This window comes from Scardinius erythrophthalmus, assembly GCF_964197995.2.
Source record: "Scardinius erythrophthalmus genome assembly, chromosome: 22".
NCBI classification, from domain to species: domain Eukaryota; kingdom Metazoa; phylum Chordata; class Actinopteri; order Cypriniformes; family Leuciscidae; genus Scardinius; species Scardinius erythrophthalmus.
This window is the reverse complement of record NC_138242.1, coordinates 20,736,602-20,759,932: the sequence shown is the minus strand read 5'-3', so window position 1 is coordinate 20,759,932 and position 23,331 is coordinate 20,736,602. Positions and strand designations below refer to the sequence as shown.

At 37.5% G+C, this 23,331-nt stretch overlaps 1 protein-coding gene across 2 annotated transcripts in view; it reads left to right on the top strand.

The window, feature by feature from the left end:
* The window catches only part of ctdspla (CTD (carboxy-terminal domain, RNA polymerase II, polypeptide A) small phosphatase-like a), a 43,163-nt gene extending 20,243 nt beyond the window's left edge, over positions 1–22,920 (top strand). The window contains exons 3-8 of one of the 2 annotated variants that reach the window (XM_081353372.1): positions 1,542–1,574; positions 11,264–11,365; positions 14,760–14,816; positions 16,500–16,592; positions 18,913–19,098; positions 21,975–22,920. In XM_081353372.1, coding sequence (XP_081209498.1) covers positions 1,542–1,574; positions 11,264–11,365; positions 14,760–14,816; positions 16,500–16,592; positions 18,913–19,098; positions 21,975–22,100 — 597 coding nt within the window. In that variant the 3' untranslated portion in view covers positions 22,101–22,920. The remainder of the gene's footprint in view (positions 1–1,541; positions 1,575–11,263; positions 11,366–14,759; positions 14,817–16,499; positions 16,593–18,912; positions 19,099–21,974) is intronic. The other variant, XM_081353373.1, reaches the window with a different exon arrangement.
* Positions 22,921–23,331: the final 411 nt, after the last annotated feature.

The window sequence follows — 23,331 nt, the reverse complement described above, 5'->3', positions numbered from 1 at the left end:
CTGCCATTCGCTATGTAGCCAACTCTTAAGGGGGAATACTCTAAGAATGCATTGCGCATGCTGAAAATGTTGTTTATTTGCTCATGTTGTTTGCGCTGTTTTCAGTTTTATAAAGCAATTTTTCAAAGCAGGTCACCACAAAGGAAAGTTAATAAAGATCTCTTAAATATCTCAGTTGTTTCTCCTATTGGGAACGGGATCAAATTGAGATTGACTTTTGCTGAAGATAAAGACTAGCCAAATTTATTATAATATTGATTTTAAATTTGTATTGGTGAACAAACTCCATCGCACACCTGCAAGTGATAGGTGCGTTGGATTATAAGACCAAACAGGTGGGTCGATTCAACAGATAAGATGCTCTCACACACTATCGTAACTTGCAATTTAAAAATAATATTTATTAACACACAACGTTTCGGTCAGATGACCTTTATCAGCACTCCTGATGAAATTTGTATTGGTGAAATAAAAATACAAACAAATTTCTATTTTAATTTTAGAAGAAAAATCTGAGACATAATCGATACTTGAAGGAAATCCAACTCCAATAAATCTTAAATAAAATTAAGACTGGGTGCAAATATATCATGTACTGACACTTGATCCCTGTGTGACTGTTCTTTTACAATAAAGGGGCCAATCTATTTTAATTTATTTATTTTATCATTTTATTTTATTTTATTTTGCACTAGCACACTCCTAATGAAGACTCCAGTCCATCAGTAGGCTAATAAAAGCTGTTTTATTTTATTTTACATGGAGCAGACCACCTCATGGGGGCCGCCATATTGAGATCACATGACCAGCTGATTACTACTCGCTTTATCGCCCTGTTATCTGACACTTTTTGACTTTTTGTTCACCAAGAAGACTGGCGCAATATTACCAAAAAACTACTAAGTACACTTTCAAATACTTGTGGTGTAGAGTTATTTCAGCCCATTTAGTGTCTTGTGCCGATTGTTAAGTGTATTTACCCCTCACTCTCTTTCTTTTTCTTTTTCTTTCTATCTTTTGCACACAAACACACACACAAACGCTGGGCAGTGTACCGTGTGAAATGACCTCACTGTCCATGGTGAAACTTTAAGCCTCGGCTCTCCACAAACACTCATGTGTGCTGCCAAAGCAGGTACAGGCAGCTATAAATGGATCTGAATCAGATCGCGTTACTGTGAATGTTTGCTTGTAAATGACTCGCGATCTGCTGAGAAATGTCCTGCCATTTTAGATGTGCATGCACTCTAAGCTGCTCTGTTTTAGACCCACAGATACTTTAAATGAAACCCATGTGTTTCCCAGCCCTCACAGAGAGAATCCTGACAAGATTACACTGTGAACAAGGATGTGATTTTTGTTAGCATGTCTGTGTGTGTTTTAGTCATGTAATAACAATGTACAACTGTTCGTAATCTCTGTTGCGCTGTTTGCTTTTACAGTGTTGTGTTTGTTGTGCTTTTTTTGTTGCTTTTTTTGATTATTCTATTTCTCCCATTTTTTTTTTTTTTTTTTTCTCTCTGTCTGGTTTTATTTTTCAGTGTGATCAGGTTCAGGTCATCCCAATTCCCAGTGTATGTATTATCTTTTTTTTTGGTGCATGCTTCTGCATATATTCTCTATTGAGAGAAACCTGCCTGGCTTTGTTTTTCTGGAGTGCGTTTCGCACCTTTACTTGATTACTAGGGGTGTAACGATTCATCAACTACATCGATGTATCGATTTATATTCTTAATGATCCAACTACATCGATCTGTGCTCGGCAAGTTATATCGATCTAGACATATATCGATCTAACATCGTTTTAAAAGGTAATGAATCGATTGTATCGATACTATGAAATTGGATTTAAGCACGTCAGACTTTATAAGGATGTTTTTTTCTAAGCACTTTTAATGATAAAGGCGTCTCTACGCTGTAGGCAACGCGTTGGTTTTCATTTATACTTCTGCGTCGTTGTCCGCGTTCACGCGCGCAGAGGGAGCATGTGAAACCCGAGGGAGCGGTCCTAGCAGACCAATCACAGCGCTTGCGTCCGCGTAGAGTTGACGCGTTGTTACATTTTTGGAGAGGTGCACGTCAGGGTACGCTAAAGGTACGCGCGCTACACAGAGCCTACAGCCTGGTTTATACTCGACGCGTCCGCACGAGCGCGAAGGTGCGCGCGGCAAAAATGACGTCATTGCGGTGTGGGCGGTCGTGCGCGTTGGGTTCGCAAGACCCAATATCGCCTGGCGGTGTGCACGACATTTTTTGTAACAACGCGCGCGGCGCCGCATCCGAAGATGAACGACTTCGAGCCAAATCTGGCCGAGCTCGAACTTCACACCAGCACCCAGTTTGCACGTCTAAAGGAGTTGCTTACATATAAAAAATGAGCATACAATAGCATAAAAAGTATTTTTAATGAACATAAAGGTCCATGTTTAATAAAAATGTTAACGAAACTTAATGAAATGTTTAGTGAAATTAAAAAATATGTAAGAGATCGTTAATATAAGTTAGTTATGTTTTATACACATTCTCATATCCATATATTTTGTTTTATTGTCACTAGTATCTCAGGGTTTACTGGGTTTTACACGATTCTTTTTGTAGTGTGGTATTGGTGGTGGTGTACTAAAATAAACATTTGCTGAGTCCCAATTCGCATACTATCCGTCCTAAATAGTATGCGAAACTAGAATTAGTACGTCCCAAATCGTAGCATGTTGAAATGAGTATTCCAAAGATACCCGGATGGTCTACTATTTCCGGTTAGAATTCGAAGTGCAGATCAATGCACACTCGAAGGTGCGTTCCATTCGACAGGGTCCCTACGCTGTGTTTACTGCTCCCTACTCCCTGAGCACGGTATATCAGTTGAAGTGGACTTCACTGACAATAACCGCTCATTTGGAATGCCCTGCAAACGTCATCAAAGAAAGTCAACGACGGGGTCGCGCAGATAATGATATAACAAATATATAGGGTAAACGTACCTATTAAGCTCACCAAAATCTACATTGAGACATTTTTAGTGCACAAGATATTGGTTTTAGTACAAGAAGTTATTTTAAAATAAAATATTAATCTCTCACACTATAATATTTCATTTTATTTTAAATGACAAAAGTATTTCAATTAAGATGTACATCATTAAATATAAAAAGTCTGGCTGAGCTTAATGGGTACGTTTTGTACCCTTTAAGCACACCCCTGTTCCCAATAAGCTCACAACAAGTTTTATTAAAAATTCTTGTTTATTTTAAACAACCTTTTTAAGGAATAATTGAAAAAAGTTTTATTTGAAGGTACAGAGTCAATCACAAAAAAACAGAACACTAAAATCAAGCAACAAGGCATTCAATTTGATCAGGTAGCCTATCCTATTCATAGTGACGTGTCATTCAAACTCATTGCAACATCTAGACTAGTCCACGTTCAGCTATGTAACCCATATTGAAAAATCAAATAACAAAACAAACCAATGTGCTCCTTAAAGGGATACTCCACTTTTTTGGAAATAGGCTCATTTTACAACTCCCCCAGAGTTAAACAGTTGAGTTTTACCGTTTTCGAATCCATTCAGCCGATCTCCGGGTCTGGCGGTACCACTTTTAGCATAGCTTAGCATAATGAATTGAACCGGACAAGACCATTAGCATCTCTCTCAAAAAAATGACCAAAGAGTTTCGATATTTTTCCTATTTAAAACTCGACTCTTCTGTAGTTACATCGTGTAATAAGACCGACGGAAAATGTAAAGTTTAAATTTTCTAGGCTGATATGGCTAGGAACTATACTCTCAAAATCGCACCTTTTCATTTTCCGTCCGTCTTAGTACACGATGTAACTACAGAAGAGTCAAGTTTTAAATAGGAAAAATATCGAAACTCTTTGGTAATTTTTTTGAGAGAGATGCTAATGGTCCTGTCTGATTCAATGATCTATGCTAAGCTATGCTAAAAGTGGTACCGCCAGACCCGGAGATCGGCTGAATGGATTCGAAAACGGTAAAACTCAACTGTTTAACTCTGGGGGAGTTGTAAAATGAGCTTATTTCCAAAAAAAAGTGGAGTATCCCTTTAACTCTCTGGGTCAGAGCTTTCCTGTCTACTCCAAACTTCTTGGACAGATACGACAGGTTTCTGATGGCTCCTTCTTTGTATGACATGCCTCTTTCATCTTTGGGCATACACTATAGTTTCGTCTAGCTTTTGTCATCTTAAGACTGTGAAAATAAGTTTATTAATCATTTTTTTGAAGATTAACATAGTGACAACCATCAGTTAATATTTAAATTCTGATTATTAAGTATTTACATAGACGTTTAATGTGGGTGAGCTTAAAGGGAGCACACACTGTGCTTAATTGGAGCAAAAACATTTTTTAATTAATAAATATTAAATTAAAATTTAAAGGAAAATATTTAGCTAAATTAATAATCTAGGTAATGTATTAAGTTTATACCAATTTTAATATGAACAACTATTATAGACAATATCTATGAAATTATGCTTTTTCTAATTGACGTCACACTGAAGCTGTGTGATTGTCATAGTAGTGCACCCTTTAAGCTCACCTAACAATAATATGAATTCTTTAAAAATTACAGAAGTTTAAAACCACAGACTATCAATAAAATGTAAAATTATAATATTATGGATTTAAAAGTACAAGCCATTAATTCCTGTGAAGTAATATATTAATGTAGCACACAATCTTATACAGCTAGTAAGCTAGCTATGTTCGTAGCATCTGGGCTATGTTGCTAAAACTATCTTTTAGATCTAACTGTAATTATTTCCCACATCCAGGTTCCAGGTTATAATATTCAAAAGTCTAAACATTAATCTCTTAATTTTGCAATAAGAAGATGTACTTCTTCAAAATAAAGGCTTAAACATATAAAAAATGCACATCTGAGGGGCTCCTCTTCTGGTGAAAGTTTTCAGACAGCTTTGAAAATAGCCGCCAGACAGTGTGAACACATGGACACACATATCTCAGTGTGCAATGGTCTGATTGGTTTAAAATTACAGGAGGTATATAGTAACAAACACATCAATTGGTTAATACATCAAATAGGATAATACATTGCTGTTTCTTTTTATAATCTGAGCTCCAAGATGGTAGTGTGCTTAATGGGTACTTGAGCTTAATAGGTACGTTTACCCTATAGGACTATATTCATATTTTAATTTTTATTTACTATCACATTTAAAATATCACTTTACTTCACAAACTAGCTAAGCTGGCTGCATTCACTGAGGTAAATTATAATCATCAAAAATAGTATATGTAATATTCACAAGAATAACCGTTAAAAATACTGTCATTTGTATAACAATGGTGAAATGTTTGAATAATTTCACACATACGTAAACTCCTCCATCATTCGTTATGACCGTTACTGGTGACGACGTGATGCGTGCAATGACAGTTGGGTGATCATCGCTCTCCACTTCCTGTGAAGTGATGTATCGATGTTCCCTTATTCCCTATGCCGTGCACAGTGCCCTTCGAACTGAACATGTTCGCTACCTTCGGATTGGAATCTCACTTAAGATGGCGGAATACCCTGTGAAGTCCACTTCGCAGTCCACTTACGGTCAAATGGAACGCTCCTTCTGACGGCTAATATTGCCCACAACCCATTGCGTGCGGGAGGGAGGAGCTTTGCGGTGATGATGGTGATGTAAACCTGGTAGTCGGATGCAGCAACGGAGATGCGCCCTCAGTTTTCAAGTGTAAGAATTCAAATGTTTAACCCTAATTAAACTTATATTTTATTGTCTCGTAATATTAATGGGTTTATGTTGTGCCAAAAAAGTACCGTGTTTATCTTGTAGGGTCCGATGAAGATAACGAGCGCCTCATTGCAGGCTACAAAACAATAAATAAAAAGGCTCTAGTACAGTGTCATGCAAGTGTCTTTTTTATGTATTTCTTTTGATGTTTCTGTCTGACTTATTTGTAGTAATACTGTGGCTGTACATATGTTAACTTTATCAGTCCAATCAAAAGAAACATGGTTACTACACTTTTACTAGTATAGTAAAAGCATGGTTCATTTTCATCGGGGTATTTTTAAGTATTATACATAAGTATAAGATTAAGTATAAAATACGTTAAACAATAGTTACACTATAAACTTTAAATATTTTAACTCAGAAAATAAGAAGCGTTAGCTTTCGTTACACACATTTGCACATGAACGTCAGAACCAGCCGCCTCACAAACGACCTGCGTTTGGTTGATCTACGACGACGCCCTGCTTCACTCCTCAATTTGGTAAACACGTTGTAAATGTATTGTGGGAAAAAGATGGGAATAGTAGCTAAATAAAATTATATTGGATGTAAGAATGATGAAATGTTAAATGTTTTGTTAACAGTCGAGGTGTGCGTAACTAGGCAACCACGTTCAAGTTCACGTTGCATGACGTCATCGAAGTATGTCCCAGAACGTGCATACTTTTTTGCTACACACTCAAAAGTATGTACTTTTTCATCACAAAAAAAGTACATACTTTTAGGTCGTAGTATAAGTAGGCGAATTGGGACTCAGCCATTGTCACGTGTGTATAGCTTTCTTCTTCTCACTGCTGATTCCTGATGGTTTAGAGGACAATTACTCGAGTCGCCCCCTGTCGTTTCACAGAATAGTACAACGGCGAGCGCGTCAAGTATAAACGCCTCGTCCGTTTGCGGAGGTGCGCGCGCAGTCTGCGGAGACTCGCGCTGCGGAGCCAGGCGAAAGTATAACCAAGGCTTACGACGTAGCTACGGCGTAAGTTCGACGCAGAAGTATAAATTGGGCTTTAAACGTTACTCGATTCAGTCTTCCTATCTGTGACGTGATCGCCATGCGTGACGCGCCAGCAGCTAGCGCAAAGACATCAAGCAGCGCAAAGTCTCTCACCTCAGAAAAACGGACTTTCCTGTTCTCTCAGCCGCTATACTGCAGTCGCGCGCACTCTTCAGTTGCACGCGCAAATGCGGCGGCGCGCGCTGCAGGCTTATATCGTTTCACTAGCCTATATATAAAGCACAAAATAAACTACAAGCATGCAACGTCGTTATACGTTTTAAATGAGAAAAATCGTGTTGTCCAGATTCAGTATCTGCGGTCAGATGATGTTGTCAGGCTATATGTTCATTATTCTATCATTATTTTCATAACTTGTAACGAAATAAAATCTCTCACCTCAGAAAAACGAAATCTCATGTCCTGTCATCGTTATACTGTGCTCGTAGCGTGCACTCTTTTGCACGCGCATAATTAATTGATGATATCTGATTCCCAATCAAGATTTTTTGGCTAAAAAGTCACTGAATCGATTTCAAGTCACTGAATCGTTTCGGATCATATCGTTCTAAACGTTCGTTCGAACGATTCGTTCTCGACAACCACGAATCGCGATACGAATCGAATCGTTGTTAAAACGAATCGTTACACCCCTATTGATTACAATAAAAAAATAAAAAGCAGTATCTTGGAAAACAGCCACATATTGTGCATAAATGACAGAGGGATTTCAAACTTGTGCTGTCAATTACATGAAGATTATTCAAAGACATTACTATTGTGAGTAATGCATTGAACAAATATTACACAAAAAGTGGCTTTACAAGTCAATATTTTGTTTGGTTTATGTATTTTAATATCATTTAACATTAGCCTATCACTGGCCTGCAGTCTACGGCAATACATTCCTGCAGTGCAAACCTTTCCGGCATCTACTTTTATTCAGTACAGAAAACATTCACGCACAGCTTATATCTTAAATCTATCGGCACATAACTATGCCTTTGCTGCTGACAAAACCAAAGCAGCAAGTGTGGGGGGAAATAGTAACCATTAATATCAAAACATCATAGCCTAACATATCACATCAAATCCCCCAAACTGAAACTATATTTCCTAATTGTATTTCACTCAAAATACAGAATTTGAATACTACAGATGAAAATTTGCCAATTTAGCTAAATCCTCCTGGTGCATTTCACATATTTTATGTGTTATTAATGTGTATTGTCCCTGAAACAAACAAACAAATAAATAAATAGTTTACCTAAAAGGGAAAATTCTGTCATCATTTACTTATGTCATTCCAAACCTGTTATTTCTTCTGAAAATTTTCAACAGTTTTTTGTCCATACAATGAAAGTCAGTCGAATACTAAACAATGTGATTGGCTTACATTACTGTATATGGACTTTTCCCCCCCATTCAAAATATCCTTTTCTGTGTTCCACAGAAGAGTCATACTTTTTGGGAAGGACACGTGGGCGAGTAAATGATGACAGAGTTTTCCTTTTGTCCCTTTAAATGCCATTTCATGTTGTTCTTTACCCGTTTATACTGTCATAATATTGTTGACAGTGGCGGCTGGTGCTAAAAATTTTTGGGGGGGCACAACAAACTGAATTTTTAATTCAGGACTGAATGTAGGCTTATTGTTAAATAACAATTTAACAGTGATAATAATATAGCTATCATTAGCCTAAAGTTTAGCTAAAACTTCAGCCGGTAGGGTGGCCAATTGCCAAATAAATCAGAATTTTTGGGCTAAATGGCGATGTATAGTATAATCTGAATATTTAATTATTATTTTTCTATTTGAATAAAAAAAACCTGTATTTAATTTTTTTTAAAAAAAATATTTAATATCCTGATCGATATTGTCCTACAAACAATGTTTATATTGAAGGTTATAAAAACAAACATAGTGTAACCTTGCTGTCTATCTGCAGTCTATCCAAAAAAGGGGTCAAATCACATTACATTCTAACATTGCAACATTACAATCTAAAAACAAAATAATGTTTTTTAAAGTAGTAGTTAAATTTACTAAACCAAAAAAAAAAAAAAAGCTAATATCATAAAAATACACATGTAGGTTTGAAATTCTCTAGCACATTTATGTTCACCAACAACAACAAATATTCAACAACAAATGTTTTAGCTAAATATATTTATAATTTAGTGCTAATGTATATTTTAGTCAGAATAATTGCGCTCCTATTCTATTGCGCTCCGTCTGTTCGGCGCGCATGCACGCGGGGGCGCTCGTTCACGGAAGTATAGCTTGCAGAAAGCTCGCCCACTCATGACAGCAAACTGGACTTTCTAACATTTACAGATGGAGAATATGTCCGTGAAATGTAAGTTATGCACTGAGGAAATTATTGGATGTCACTTCAGCTTATGGCTAAATACTATTAGAGGAACATTTGTTTCCACCAATCGCTGCACAAGATAAGGTTACGTATGATGACGAAAGCACGTTAGTGCGAGCCCTCCCGGAACCCATAGAGAATGCATTGCAGTGCCTGCAGTTCGAAAAAAAAAATCTTTTAATGTAAGTCTATGGGAAGACTCTGGGCGATTCTCAGCCAGAGTGAAATCGCCCAAAAAGAGGCGGTACTCCACAGAACGTGACTCGGCGCTGATTGGACTAGCTGCTATATCCAGAGGCAGAACAACAGTGAGTGACTGCTAGCGTAACTCTGTGGTTGAATGAGATAGTGATTGAAAAAGTCCCTTACTCCCTTACACACTTTGGTGGTGCGTCGCCCGATCGCCCTAATGAAGAAACCGCCGCTGATTGTTGATAGCAATTAGCTGTACTCGAGGACAACAACAGTCTCAGAAAGTCAAATCCATCCCACACTGCACCTGCTAGAGGACGAGCGTGCGGAGAGGTTTGCTGATCTGAGCCAGGCTTTCATGATGGGCCAGAGATAGGGGAGACCCAAATCCTGACACACACTTCACCTACCTCTGCCTGCTCAGCAAAAACCCAGCATCCACGCTGAGAACATGCTGGCAGGAGGTTTAATTCTCACAGTAATTGTAATCAAACCATGGGTGTTTTCTAAGATCAGAGCTGGGAATGTCTCACTGCCTGTTTCCAGATCCTGTCGCTCTGACTGCCTAACAATAACGAGTTTCATATTTTCAACTGCATGATGTCAAACATCTTCTCATTAACGCATTTTGAAAGTGTCTGGATTGGGGCAAAGGTTATGTTTGGAATTTAGAGAACCACAAACCGGCTGTCATTTTTCACTCAAAGCAAGCAAATTATCATAATGCAAGCAAGTAATGAATTGTAAAGCATTTGAAAGCCATTAAATGAATGCTAGGATTGATTGACACAGCATGAGGCTACAATTATGGTTAAAGCATTAACCATAGAGTTACTGTAATGATGTAATTGTATGCACTCATGGGACATGCATAAATTTCACCGTGTGTGTGGTCTTGTTTGTGTATTCATATGAATGTTCCCTTTTAAATTTTATTTATTAGTATTGGTCGATTTTGTATATTTAATTGTTTTAATTTCCCCCATTTTTACATGTTAATTTACCTTTGCCGTCATCTAACGCTCACTTAAAGTTAATCTTTAAACAAGAATGATTCATAGCACTGCTAAATATTATCTTTGGAAAATCAAGTTTTCAAACTGTAATGTTGCAATGCTTCAATACACATGAAGCGTTTAACGGTTGATTAACTTGATTTTAGTTTTTGGTGTTTTATTTTTAATCAATTTAGACAAAATAGTATAGAATTTTAATATCAGGCATTTATCGGTTATCGGTCATAACATAAAAATAATTATTGGGGAATTCAATCTATGAATTACTTATAGTTCTCGAATTTGAGACGTCACAATTAAAGTACATACTGGAGTAATTACAAATTATATGAATAATTAATTCAACTTTAATATGATTCGAATTGCTGATAGTTTTTCAAGTCTGATGAGGTTGTAATATCGCCATTGGAGGACCATGACCTCTGAAATTGAATGTGAATGTACATATATTATGCATGTATGTGCTGTATATGACTTGGCTTGCATCTTTGGATATGTGTGTGAGTGTGTTTTGCCTCTCAAGTCCATCTGCCTCCATCAGGTCAGGCTTAGTAAAGGACATCTCTTTACAGTTACTGGCAGACCGTCTACAGAGGCAGCTTGTGCTTAAGCAACATGAGTTGGCAGTGAAGCCAAACCAGTCACTTTAACACAGAGCTGTAATCATTGTTTCAAGGTTATCCAAAAGCACCAGATCCCAGTACATCATTTGGGATTCGTATTGGACCCCAACAGAGGAATCTCCGGTGCATGTTGTGTCCCATTGGAGGAGAGACCGTAGCTTTTGATTATAACTCTGAATGTCTGGCTGATATGATAAGCATGCATCTTTATCCTCTGTTTGCTCTCCTCTCCTGCTTGTATTCATCTGTGCCGTATTTCCTCCAGCCTCCAGCCAAATACCTCTTGCCTGAGGTCAGCATTAATGATTACGGCAAGAACTGTGTGGTCATTGACCTGGACGAGACCCTTGTGCACAGCTCTTTCAAGGTACTAGTGCATACACACACACATACATAAACACAAATGTATGTTGTTAAGATATTTCATATAGCAGTGAATACATGGCATATTTATATGACTGATAGCTAATCAGTTTTACTTTGGAAACCATTGCCGCCATCTATATTGGCTGACTTTTGAAAAATTTAAGATGACTATGGCTGTGTTCCAAAACCTAGTTAGCTGCCTACATAGGGAGCCTTTTAAGGCATTTTCAATAAAAGGAGGCATCTTATTCTGCCTCATAAGATAACTTGTTTTGTCTAAATTTAGTGCCGTAACTATCTTTTGTGGTGAAGGAAATCACAGAATGCATAATCCCAGCTAACAGGAACTTTTGCTAATGTTCCGGCTTAAAAGTTATGAGCGAACTTTCTTCTAGTAACTTTAATTGAACATTCTTTCAGAGTTATCTAGACTTTAATAATGTTCTCAAAATGTTAGCACAAAAACATTTATACATCATTCATGGAAGGTTTTTTCTGAAACGTCTTTGTTGTTTTTTTAACCTTATCCTCCCGTAACAAAAGTGTCCCTCGTGGGTCAAAATGACCCGAAGACCTAAAATTATACTTTTTTTTTTTTTTTCAGAAAGCTTATATAATTTTATTTTGATAATATTTTTTATATTTTTTAATGCAATTTTTTGCGAATTATTATTATTATTATTATTATTTTTTTTTTTTTTTTTTTACTGTATACCTTTAAAGTACTAGATTTTGGTTCTGCATTCTAAATGTGTTCAAATCTAACTACTTCATATCTGTGTGCAGTCTGCATTGTGACTGATTGATTTTTATTTGAAAAAAAAAACAAAAAAAACATTGCCCCTGTTATATGATAATATAATAATAACAGAAGGCATTGGCAGTATTTGAGGTTGTTTTGTTGGATTTTAAGTCCTGGGTGTATTAAATCCTCTTCAGAGACTAAATGTTTGTCTGGTCCCTAAAAGTACTGCTTCAGGGAGCCACCTGCTTAGTGCAGTGACCCACTTCTATGCATCTTGGTTTTATGCTGCTCTCTCACACACACATATGATCAAATAAACGACTGTGGCCATTTGATTACACACAATCACCCCACATTTACATATGTACACACATCTAGCTTAATGTCTTCCACAGCTGGATGCATCCCCACTCCCAAGAGAGAAAGACAGTGACAGATACCGAATGTGTTTGCTCGAAGACTAATAACTGTGTTTTGTTAAAGCAAAGCCTGTCCTCCTTTAAAATGTCTGCCTGGCAGCTCCTGTTTTCTCTCAGAGAAGAGAGGAAGGCGGCGACTGAGAGAAAGAGGCCCAGAGAAAGGGATGCATGCCTTTGTGCGCGTTCACAACCTCACATACACGCACAAAAACACCCACCCTGTCACCAAAACACATACACATATATCACATTAAAAAGGTATGCTCACAGTTACACACAAAAAAAAGATTCGACCATGACCGTACTTGAACATGTGTATTCTATTACTTATGATTATTGCTTGGTTTTGCCTCAATGGCTTGTTTTTCTCGGTGACAGAAGAGGTTTTCGGTTTTCTTTTTTCCCTTCACATTTACATACAGCAGCCACAAAAAATATTTGAACATTAAACAATATTAAATATTTTGTATCTAATGCAATGGTGCAATTTTGGACATCATGCTTATTTTACAATACTGACCAAGTCTGTATTTCATTACTAATCTTTTAATTGCCTTTCTTAAATAAATAAATTAACTTGAAATATTTAAGTATTAAACGTTTAAATATTGTTTAAACATTTTAGTACATGTCTGGAATACTTGATTCTGATTGGTCAGAATATATTGTATATTGTTATATTTGTATATTGACCTGTAAACCAATCTCCTACAGTATTCTAGTTTCATATCTCATATCTGTTTGTTCCCACAAAATAAGATAATCTAATCAATATTCCAAATCAGTGCATTTACTTATGTGGTAAGTAGCCATGCATTAAGTGGGATAATGTACAGTCAGATAGTCATTTTCACAAAATTAAATCATTGAAGGTTATACAAGACCCCTTCCAACTACATGTTTGTATTGAGTTTGGTTATAAATCATTTGGTATATATTTTGGTTGAATATGTACAGGTCATTACACAAACCTATTTGACCACAGCATGCAGCAATTTCTGCAGTGTAATAATTTGTTAGTAGTCAAGGGACAGTGAGTTCACTAGAAGAGAGGTCAGTATGTGTAATGTCTTAATATATGTATTTCAGTATACTATTTTCTAATCTCTCATTCTCTCTCTCACCTGCACTTTCTGACAGTTGATACTTTTGTTTAGAGGACAGTAGAAGCTTATAATAAATATGAGAATATAGATTAGCATTGGAAATAATGTATACCTGATTTATATGGTAATAGGATTCAAGATTGCATTTTCTAGCTAATATAGTCACAATCCTCATTAGTAGCCTACTATAGATCACACACTCCTCCTGCTGGCCATATAATGAACTGATCAGTGTAAACCGATCTGAAATCAGTTCCTTCATTGAAGTACTAAAACAGTTAAAAAATGTGTCCACTGTATTTCTAGATAAACATTTAGAAACTCTGTCTACTAAGAAAGTAAATTTTCTTAATTTATTTGATCTCGTTCTACAGTAAAACACCCCATTGATGAGTAGTTTGTTTGTTTTTTAAGCATAATCATCAAAAATAAATAAATATATTATTAAAGCAAGAAATATGTCAACTAGGTAAGAACAGTATATTATTTAAATTGTTTAAAATGATCAAATGTATCTTGTTTTGAGGTTGTTCATGATGTATACATTGTCCTGGAAGACACATATTGAGAAAACTGTGTTTTTCTGTGTCTGTGGAATTGTGTTGTAAATGAAACTATCCATCCTAGTCATGATGTTATGCAAACCAGGTCAGAGAGGGGACAGGTATGAGCCTCCTTCTCTGCCGTCCAATCAGTTTTGAACAAGTCCAAGCAAAAGCAAAGCGAGCAAAAGTTTTCTCTCTTCTCCTCATCTCCCTTTCCCTTTCTCTCTTTGCATTACGAGAGCTCAGAGCCTCCCGCTGCGTTTCTTTCATCGTCTCCCTTCGCTCAACGGCACGTCTCCTCCCTCTCCCTCCGCTTTCTTTAAAAGCGTATCAAGTCTCTTTTCAAAGAAGCTTGCCGTTCCCAGCTCCATGCAGTCAGCTGTCAGAAACACGCTCATGCACATAAACTCTTACAGCTCAAAGAAGTCTAACTGAAAGACTTGACTGCAGGTATCTGTGAAGCGATGGATGCCTCCCTCTCTCTCGCTCTCAGAGAACACTGACCTGATACAGCTGTAACATTCTTTCAGTCGGTTTCAAGCAGACTCCTAATGTGTGTTTTCCTGTTTTGTGCCCGCAGCCTATCAGCAACGCAGACTTTATAGTCCCTGTGGAGATTGACGGAACAGTTCATCAGGTACAGTTCAAGTGGGTTCAGATGTGGCCGTGGGTAAATGTTCACACTTTGTCGGAATCTGGACTGTTTTTTGGGATTCAGTTTCACTTAACCTCAACAATCGGTGTCATGAAATTTAAGAAATATTCTGGGTTCCATGCAAGATGAGATCAGTCGTCAGCATGGGATAATAAAAAATTGATCGAATTTTGACTCGTCCTAATCAAGGTTTAAAGTGAGGCACTTGCAATGGAAGTTGATAAGACCAATTTTTTGGAGGATTTTAAAGCATAAATGTGACCCTGGATCACAAAACCAATCACAAGTCCTGGTATATTTGTGGCAATAGCCAACAATACGTTGTATGGGTCAAAATTAGCGATTTTTCTTTTATGCCGATTAAGATCATGTTCCATGAAGATATTTTGTAAATATATAAAACATTTATTTTTGTGAGTGGATGCACAATCGTGAACATAAATGGACAACTTTAAAGGCGATTTTCTCAATGTTTCGATTTTTTTGCACCCTCAGATTCCAGATTTTCAAATAGTTGTATCTCGGCCAAATATCGTCCTTTCATAACAAACCATACATCAATGGAAAGCTTATTTATTCAACATTCATATGATGTATAAATCTCAATTTCATAAAATTGCTCCATGTGACTGGTTTTGTGGTCCAGGGTCACAAATGTGAAGTTTAGAATTCTATAAAAGCCCTTAAAATAATTCTTCTGTTAAAACTGGTGCATTATTTGAGCCGTAAAGTTTAAACCATCTTTTTAACAGCCACTTACCTTACCACTTACTTTTTACATTAAAATCATGGTAACGTGGTAATTGCATGTTGTGGCTGTACAAAAAGTGAAATTATGGTAAACGGCAGCTGTGGTTGCCTAAAATGTTCCATAAAAAATATACACATATACTGAGGTAAATACTAATATATATGACTATAGAAAGTGCATGGTGTCAAAAACATTAATTCAGCAACATAAGATCTAACATAAAACTCTAATGTACATAAATGGTAAGAAAAGAACTAAGAAGAAACTATTATTTCAATGAAAACCATCAAATGTGAGCTGTCATTTTTTCACAGTAAATTATAAAATGTCCAAAAACTGTAAATTTATACAACAGTATTTTACTGTAAAATTACATTAAAAGTCCCATTAGATCTGTTACTGTTATTCACTGTTTCCACCTTATTTTTATCTACACATCTGTAACTTGAATCCCTTCAATTGTAAGTGCCTCACTTTAACCCAGAGTTTTACTTTTTTTATAGAAAAGGAGGGAAGTAGAAATTCATTTTGTGGTTATCAAAATTAAGCCACAAATGCTGTCCTTTTACCGAACCCGTAATATTACTGTAAAAATCATAACATAAAATACATCTTAGTGATGGCCACATCACTGTTCTTTGGATTTTCTGCCATATTAAGACATCAGCTGCTGGAATACATCTGCGAAATGGCTGATACCTGGTTCAAGTAATCCAGGATAGGCTTTGTGGATCAGGGTCGGCCTGTTCTTGGTTACTTGCACTTGGTTACAGCAACTGATCGACAAGTTCAAGACTGAAAAGCTACGGAGAGGTTTGTTGAAAGTTCAGTGTCAGCGTCTCCCCTGTCTATTTCCAGGAGTCAGAAGTGATTTGTTTCCATCAGTAATAGCTGTTTATTTGGTTTGCTTGAAGGTCTACGTGCTGAAGAGGCCTCATGTGGATGAGTTTCTGCAGAAAATGGGCGAACTCTTTGAATGTGTTCTTTTTACAGCCAGCCTGGCTAAGGTAAGGCTCTCTAAGGTTTCTTCACACTGCATATAAACCATTTGATCCATTTCTAGTAGGGCTGAACGATATATCGTTATCGTATCTATATCGAGATATGAACTTTCAAGATATTACTATCGAAAAAAGCAACGATATCGACGATATAGATTTCCCCTCTCCGCGCTCGCCCTGCATACAACTCTGGCAGTCACAACAAACATCAGTTTTACGAGTGCCCTTGAATGCACCGCTAAAGCCAGCGCGCGCACACTACCAGGGACGAGGGAACTATATTGTGAGAGGGGGGGCGGCGTTTCCATGGTGACGCGTCATTGCTTGTCACGTGACACACCGCAGCAGCAACAGCGCTGAATGAATGATGATCTGCTTTTATGTCATTTTTCCTTTTTTATTCAGAATATTCACAAATGTGTTAGCTATGGCATGAAATATCTGATATTCCGATTGTCAAATACATGCAAGTGGAAGTATATTGTTGTTTAAACACCTTTATAACGATCGCGTTAGTTGAGCTGTATGCGCGATGGGCGCCGCCGTGTTAGTTTGTGCCGCAGACGCAGTTCAGAGAATCGGATCTGTTGGATTTACAACCTCTATGTTTACAACACGTGAATTCATCCACTACTCCCGAAATACTGAAAAGTAAGTGGCTGGTGAACTGGGAATAGAATAGAGTAAACATTGAAGTTACTTACACAATGTGTATCTGATATGAATAAAACGTGTCGAATTATAATGGAAAGGATTATTATTACCTCTTCCATAGACATCAGTGTGTATTTTACAAACTCTAATGTATTGTTTTTTTAGTACTTACGTAGTCATATCGTATTGTATCGATATCGAGATATCTGGCATGAAAATCGAGATATGAAATTTTGTCCATATCGTTCAGCCCTAATTTCTAGTCAATATTTTACAGACTCGATTTATAGCAACGGAAGTCATTTTCAATAAAAGTTGGTGATTTTTCAGTGGTATTACAGTGCACATCCCTGTGACTCAACAAAGTTAAGAAAAGTTTAACTTTATGCAAATAAGTGATGAAGTGAAGTCTCCTGTGAGATACTCGAGGTGGAACAGAGGACGATAATGTTATTGAGAGTGATTTAACACTTCCATATGATTTATATACATCTATATAAAAAGCTATGTGTGGAAAAATGAGTCATAAAGTTTGTCAGTGGTGAGTTTGGTTCATGCATTGATAATCGTTCATCTCATTGATATGATGTATAATGCACCTCTGGTATTTATATAAAATGCTCCCTGTAGAACATTCAATTTTAGCAACAAGAAAACTAATTCGTTGTCAAAACAGTATTACATCTTATTTTAACGTTGCTTTATCCCAGTTTTTAAAAAGCTTTTCATGTGTGTGTATATATATATATATATATATATAATTTATTTAATGATTTATTTTTGTTTATGTGTTTTAATTAATCTATTCATTTTTATTATTATTATTATTAAAGAATAGCATTCTTTAGTACTACTAACACTCTGCCTCCATTAATCTACAGTATTAGGACACAGTTCAGCTTCAGTTTTAGAATTTGTTTTTGGTAACTTTTTATTTTACAATGCCCTTGTTACATATGCCACATGTACTTACTGTTGTAATAACAGTAAATTAACTAACCCTGAACCAAACCTTAGCCCTAATTATATAGTAAGTACATGTTGTTAAATAATATTACTCAGTACTTAAAGGAATAGTTCACCCAAAAACTTTAATTATCCCATAATTTACTCACCCTCAAGCCATCCTAGGTGGATATGACTTTCTTTTTTCAGCCGAACACAATCAGAGTTATATAAAAAAAAATCTTGGTTCTTCCCAGCTTTGTAATGGCATTGAATAATGCCGAGTTTTTGAAGCTCCAATAAGTGCATCCATCCATCTTTAAAGTAATCCACTCAACTCCAGTGGGTTATATAAATGCCTTCTGAAGTGAAGCGATGGGTTTTAGTAAGAAAAATATCCATATTTAAAATTTAATAAACAATTCTCACCTGAGCTTACGCTACGCCTATGTCAGACGTCGGGTCAGAGGTCACCCTTCCACCGGAACTCAACTCTCTCATGAACGTGTGTACGGGCAAGGGAGGGGCTTCATAAAATCAGGAACGAAACAGAGCATTAAAATCTTAAAAATAATGTTTTTGGAAAAATCAAGAATGAAAGCCTATTCTAGTACAAGTAGACCCCAAAACAAAATCAATAGGTCCCCCTATTATAATAAATCTTATATTATGTTGCTGTATTGTTTGTGTGCTACGCTGATAGCTGTCCCTGTTTTTGGTCTGGTAGTATGCTGACCCTGTAGCAGACCTGTTGGACCAGTGGGGTGTGTTCAGGGCACGGCTCTTCAGGGAATCCTGTGTGTTCCACCGGGGGAACTACGTCAAAGACCTCAGCCGACTGGGCCGGGAGCTCAACCAAGTCATCATAGTGGACAACTCACCTGCCTCCTACATCTTCCATCCAGAAAACGCTGTACGTACTGTACCACTGTGGGCCGCACCTGCAGTCGACATGACATTACAGCATCAGAATACACTTTTACAATAGAATATAGGCTGCATGTTGACTCCTAGAACTTGTGAAGTGTGCGAATGTGTCTTTTATCCTTGAATCATTTTTTTCAGTGGAACTAATGAGGTAGAACCCAGCCGCTAGCTCTCTGCTCTCCTTTGTCAAAACTTCACATCAATTATAGACTGTAGCAAGAGACCCGTGGAGGAAACCGCAGTCAGACGGATCCTACCTCAGTGCTGTCACCTCCTACACTTGCTCGCATCTGTCCTCTTATTAGATTTGAAGGTGTTATTTTGTATTCAGACTAATGAGCCAAAGGTGCTTATTAAAGCCTGTTATCTTTAAGGTGGTGGAGAGACTTCTTCTCAAGACACTGCACAGAGTTGGCAAAATAAGTTGGTTTGCTGAGTCACGTATGCCTTTATCTGGCACTGCCGTCAACAGTACCTCCTGCGCGATAAATCAGAATAAAATCAAAATCTCAATACAGCTTAGTAAACTGAATCAAGAAAGAACTTCAATAATATAGGAGACAATTTTAATGACATTTTTAAGAGAATAGAACAAGTTTCAGTTATTTTACATAGTTCTGTCATGACAACGCTCTGAGAGATTGGCATGGTAATGGATATGGCAATGTTAATGTATTTGGTCTTGGCGGAATAGATCTGCTACGCTGCCGCCGCAGCAATTCACAGACATTGCTGTGAGCGTGTAAGACATCCATGAAATAACCCCCGTAGCAGATCTATACAGGTGGAGCTGGGGAAGGTGGAGGGTTTCTGAAAGCACGCTGCAGACTGCTAACAGCAACACTACCGGTATTGAATGTTGAGCCGCAGCTCATTGGCCGCTGATGCAACAGCAACCAATCATCTACGCTATGTAGATGACGCTGCGATCGCTACCAAATGAGTTAAAGCGGTGGTTCAGGATTTTGGACATCGGACCTCATTTCCAAGTTAGCCTAGGTGTAATTTATCAGTGGAGACAGTTTTCAAAAAATTTCACCCAGTCCTCCCAGTTGCATAGTTCGCCAGTGCTAGGCTAGCGCGAGTCAACGGTAACTGCTAGCCTGCCATTAAAACAGTTTTATCCACTCCACAGTACACCAAAAGCAAATAAATTATAACGCCAGACTATCTATGTAAATGTCTGTTGAGAGAATAATGTTAGAAATCAAACTACCCTTTCATCGCATTGCAATAATTATACTTTGTTCCCTGTATTTATTAGCACAGTCTACAGCAGCGGTGGAGTGATATTAAGTTACCTAGGCAACCGAGACTACTACTAGCTAGCTAGACGTCCCGACTATAGTGCGTTTCTGTTCTGTGTTTACTTTTCGGTGCAGTACTAACTAAGCGGAACAAAGTAAAATTCCGCCGCTGCTGAGAAACTAGTTCCTGTAAATGTAAAAGATCATTGAGATGCAAGAGTAGTTTGATTTCTAACATTATTCTCTCAACAGACATTTACTGCTACATCGATAGTCTGGCGTTATGATTTAATTGATTTTGGTGTACTGTGGAGTGGGTAAAACTATTTTTAATGGCAGGCTAGCAGTTACCGTTGACTCGCGCTAGCCTAGCACCGGCGAACTATGCAACTGGAAGGACTGGATGAAAAATGTTGAAAACTGTCTCCACTGATAAATAACACCCAGGTTAACTTGGAAATGAGGTCCGAAGTCCAAAATCCTGAACCACCGCTTTAAAGGTGAACTAAGTAACTTTTTTATCTTAACCGAAGAGCTTCGGAGTCATTGGAATGGTTATATGACTGTTTTCGGGTTGAATGGTGGTCTTCTCGCACCCCTCGAGCGCCTGTGAGACGAAAAACCACCCTTGCAACTTTGGGCCGGCGGGCCGCCTGCCGCAGCATCAGGAAGTATCAGGTCTCGCGATGTAACAAACTGCTTTACGGCACCGCACACATATACTATCTAAACATTTATATGCTAGCCTTCTGTGTATTATACATACCTCAGTGGACATGGCTCCGTGCGTTCGCCGGGTTCTTTGGAAACAAATGCACATGAACAGCGGGAGAAGATGGGACGAGCCAACGAGTTTTGACGACAGTGTTGTCAAATATCTATTCCGAAGCTGTAGGGTGAGCTCTATAGAGAAACCCGCAAGCAAAAAGCGAGAAAACAGTGAAGAAATCGGCAAAGCTGCATAATGCTGCTTTAAGGACCTATCAGCCTACGCCATCTAGAGTTTCATGCCAGAACTTTCATCCACTATTGTTATTTTGCATTTGGTTGCATATATATATTTTCATTTTTATTCTTCATTACACATACCTATCCCTTACATTTTGTATCATGTTTAAATATACATTTATATATTTTTATACTTGAATGTGATACTGGACTGTTGGCACTGATTTTATTTTAAATATTTGGTATATTTGATATTGTGTGTATTTAGTTGTATAAGCTACTGGATGCCTTGAATTTCCTTCGGGATCGATAAAGTGTCAATCGTTTAGTTCACTCAATCTTGCTTATTGTTAAAGGGAAAGTGTTTTCTTAAATGAATAGTTCACCCAAAAATGTCATATGTCATAATTTATTCACCTTCATGTCGTTCCAAATCTGAATGACCATCTTCAAAATTATGTACTTTTTGTTCAGCAGAAGAAAGACATTGGAACAACATAAGAATTTAAATTTTTGGGTGAATTATCCCTTTAAGGGTTTTTTATTAGCGGACCAAATGGTTCTTGATAAGAATACATTTATTTTGCTTGAATACTAATTTACTGAGCATAGTTGGTAGTTCGACAAAAGCGTTTAAAGTGCTTAAAGTGTCTTTCTGTGTTTGCAGGTGCCGGTGCAGTCGTGGTTTGATGACATGACAGACACAGAGCTGCTGGATTTACTGCCACTGTTTGAAGGCCTGAGCAGGGAGACGGACGTTTACGGTGTGTTACAGAGCCTGAGGACCAGGTAGCACACGGGTCCAGCAGCACTGCCTTGCAAACACAAACGCCCCCCCCTCTATCCGTCTCGGGTCGATCCAATGTTCAGTTCTGGCCTCTAGAGGACACCACTCACCCAACGGACGCCACTTTATCTCTCTCAGTGGACCAACGGCCAACAATATTCCTCGGCGAGCAAATCTATACACTCATGAAGAAAACAAAGCGTCATCTTTTTAAGAGAAACACAAGAGTTTACTATCCTTGAGTATATTTAACAGGAAAAAAGAACAGAGAAACAACAAGACGTGCTATTTTTCTGGACCGGCGTGAAAAAAAAACAACGTTTTTTTCTGTTCAGGCTATGCAGGCAGTCTTTTCCGTGGCATCGTCGGTAGTTCCAGCAACTGTGATTTATTTTTTCTCGTTCTCTTGTACCAAACAAAGTGCCTTCTGACTGTTGTTTTTATGTGGACACAAATGAGTTTTTGTATGCTGCATATTTACAATTCGAAACCTTTAAACAAACACTTACTGTAAGACCAAGGCAAACAATGAGTCTTTTAAAATTCATGAAGACATTACGGTGACGGTCAGGAGATTTCACTGGACTGAATGATATTATCGAGCGAAAGATGATGCCGTTATTTTCTTGGGTTATTTTATGCCCTCGAAAATATAGCATCGTATTCAAAAGAAATGTTTGCATCTATTACCCAACTGTGATTTGAACTAATAATACAACATATATTGTGAAAAAAGCGGTAATCAACAATCCAATATGTCAGGATTTGAAATTTATAATCTTCATTATCAAAATAAAAGATGCAATCAATATAAAGAATGGCTCACATGTTTGTGTCTATTTTGTGTGCATTACACTTGAATAAGTTTCAAAGGGATGCTGGGAAGCCATGAGCAGATTACACACAATGAGTCCATTGTACAGGATCTTTACAGAACAGTGGATTTAAATATGCTTGGTTTTCCTCAGCAAGATTGATTTTGTGTCCTCAGAAATGTGGACTGTGTAGTTAATGAGCAAACTGTGCGCTCGTCTAGTTTGATGCATGATTTGCCATGAACCTTAAGCGGTTCACTTACAGAGAAGCGACTAAAAGGCCACCAGTGACTAGTGTAAAGTGTAATTTTTGGTGGTAAAACTTTGGAAAAGGCTTCTTTTTTTTTTTTTTTTCTTTTTTTTGCCATGAAAATATATGTGGAGGCAGTCAGCTGTGCATTTATACATTAATGAGTTTTGTA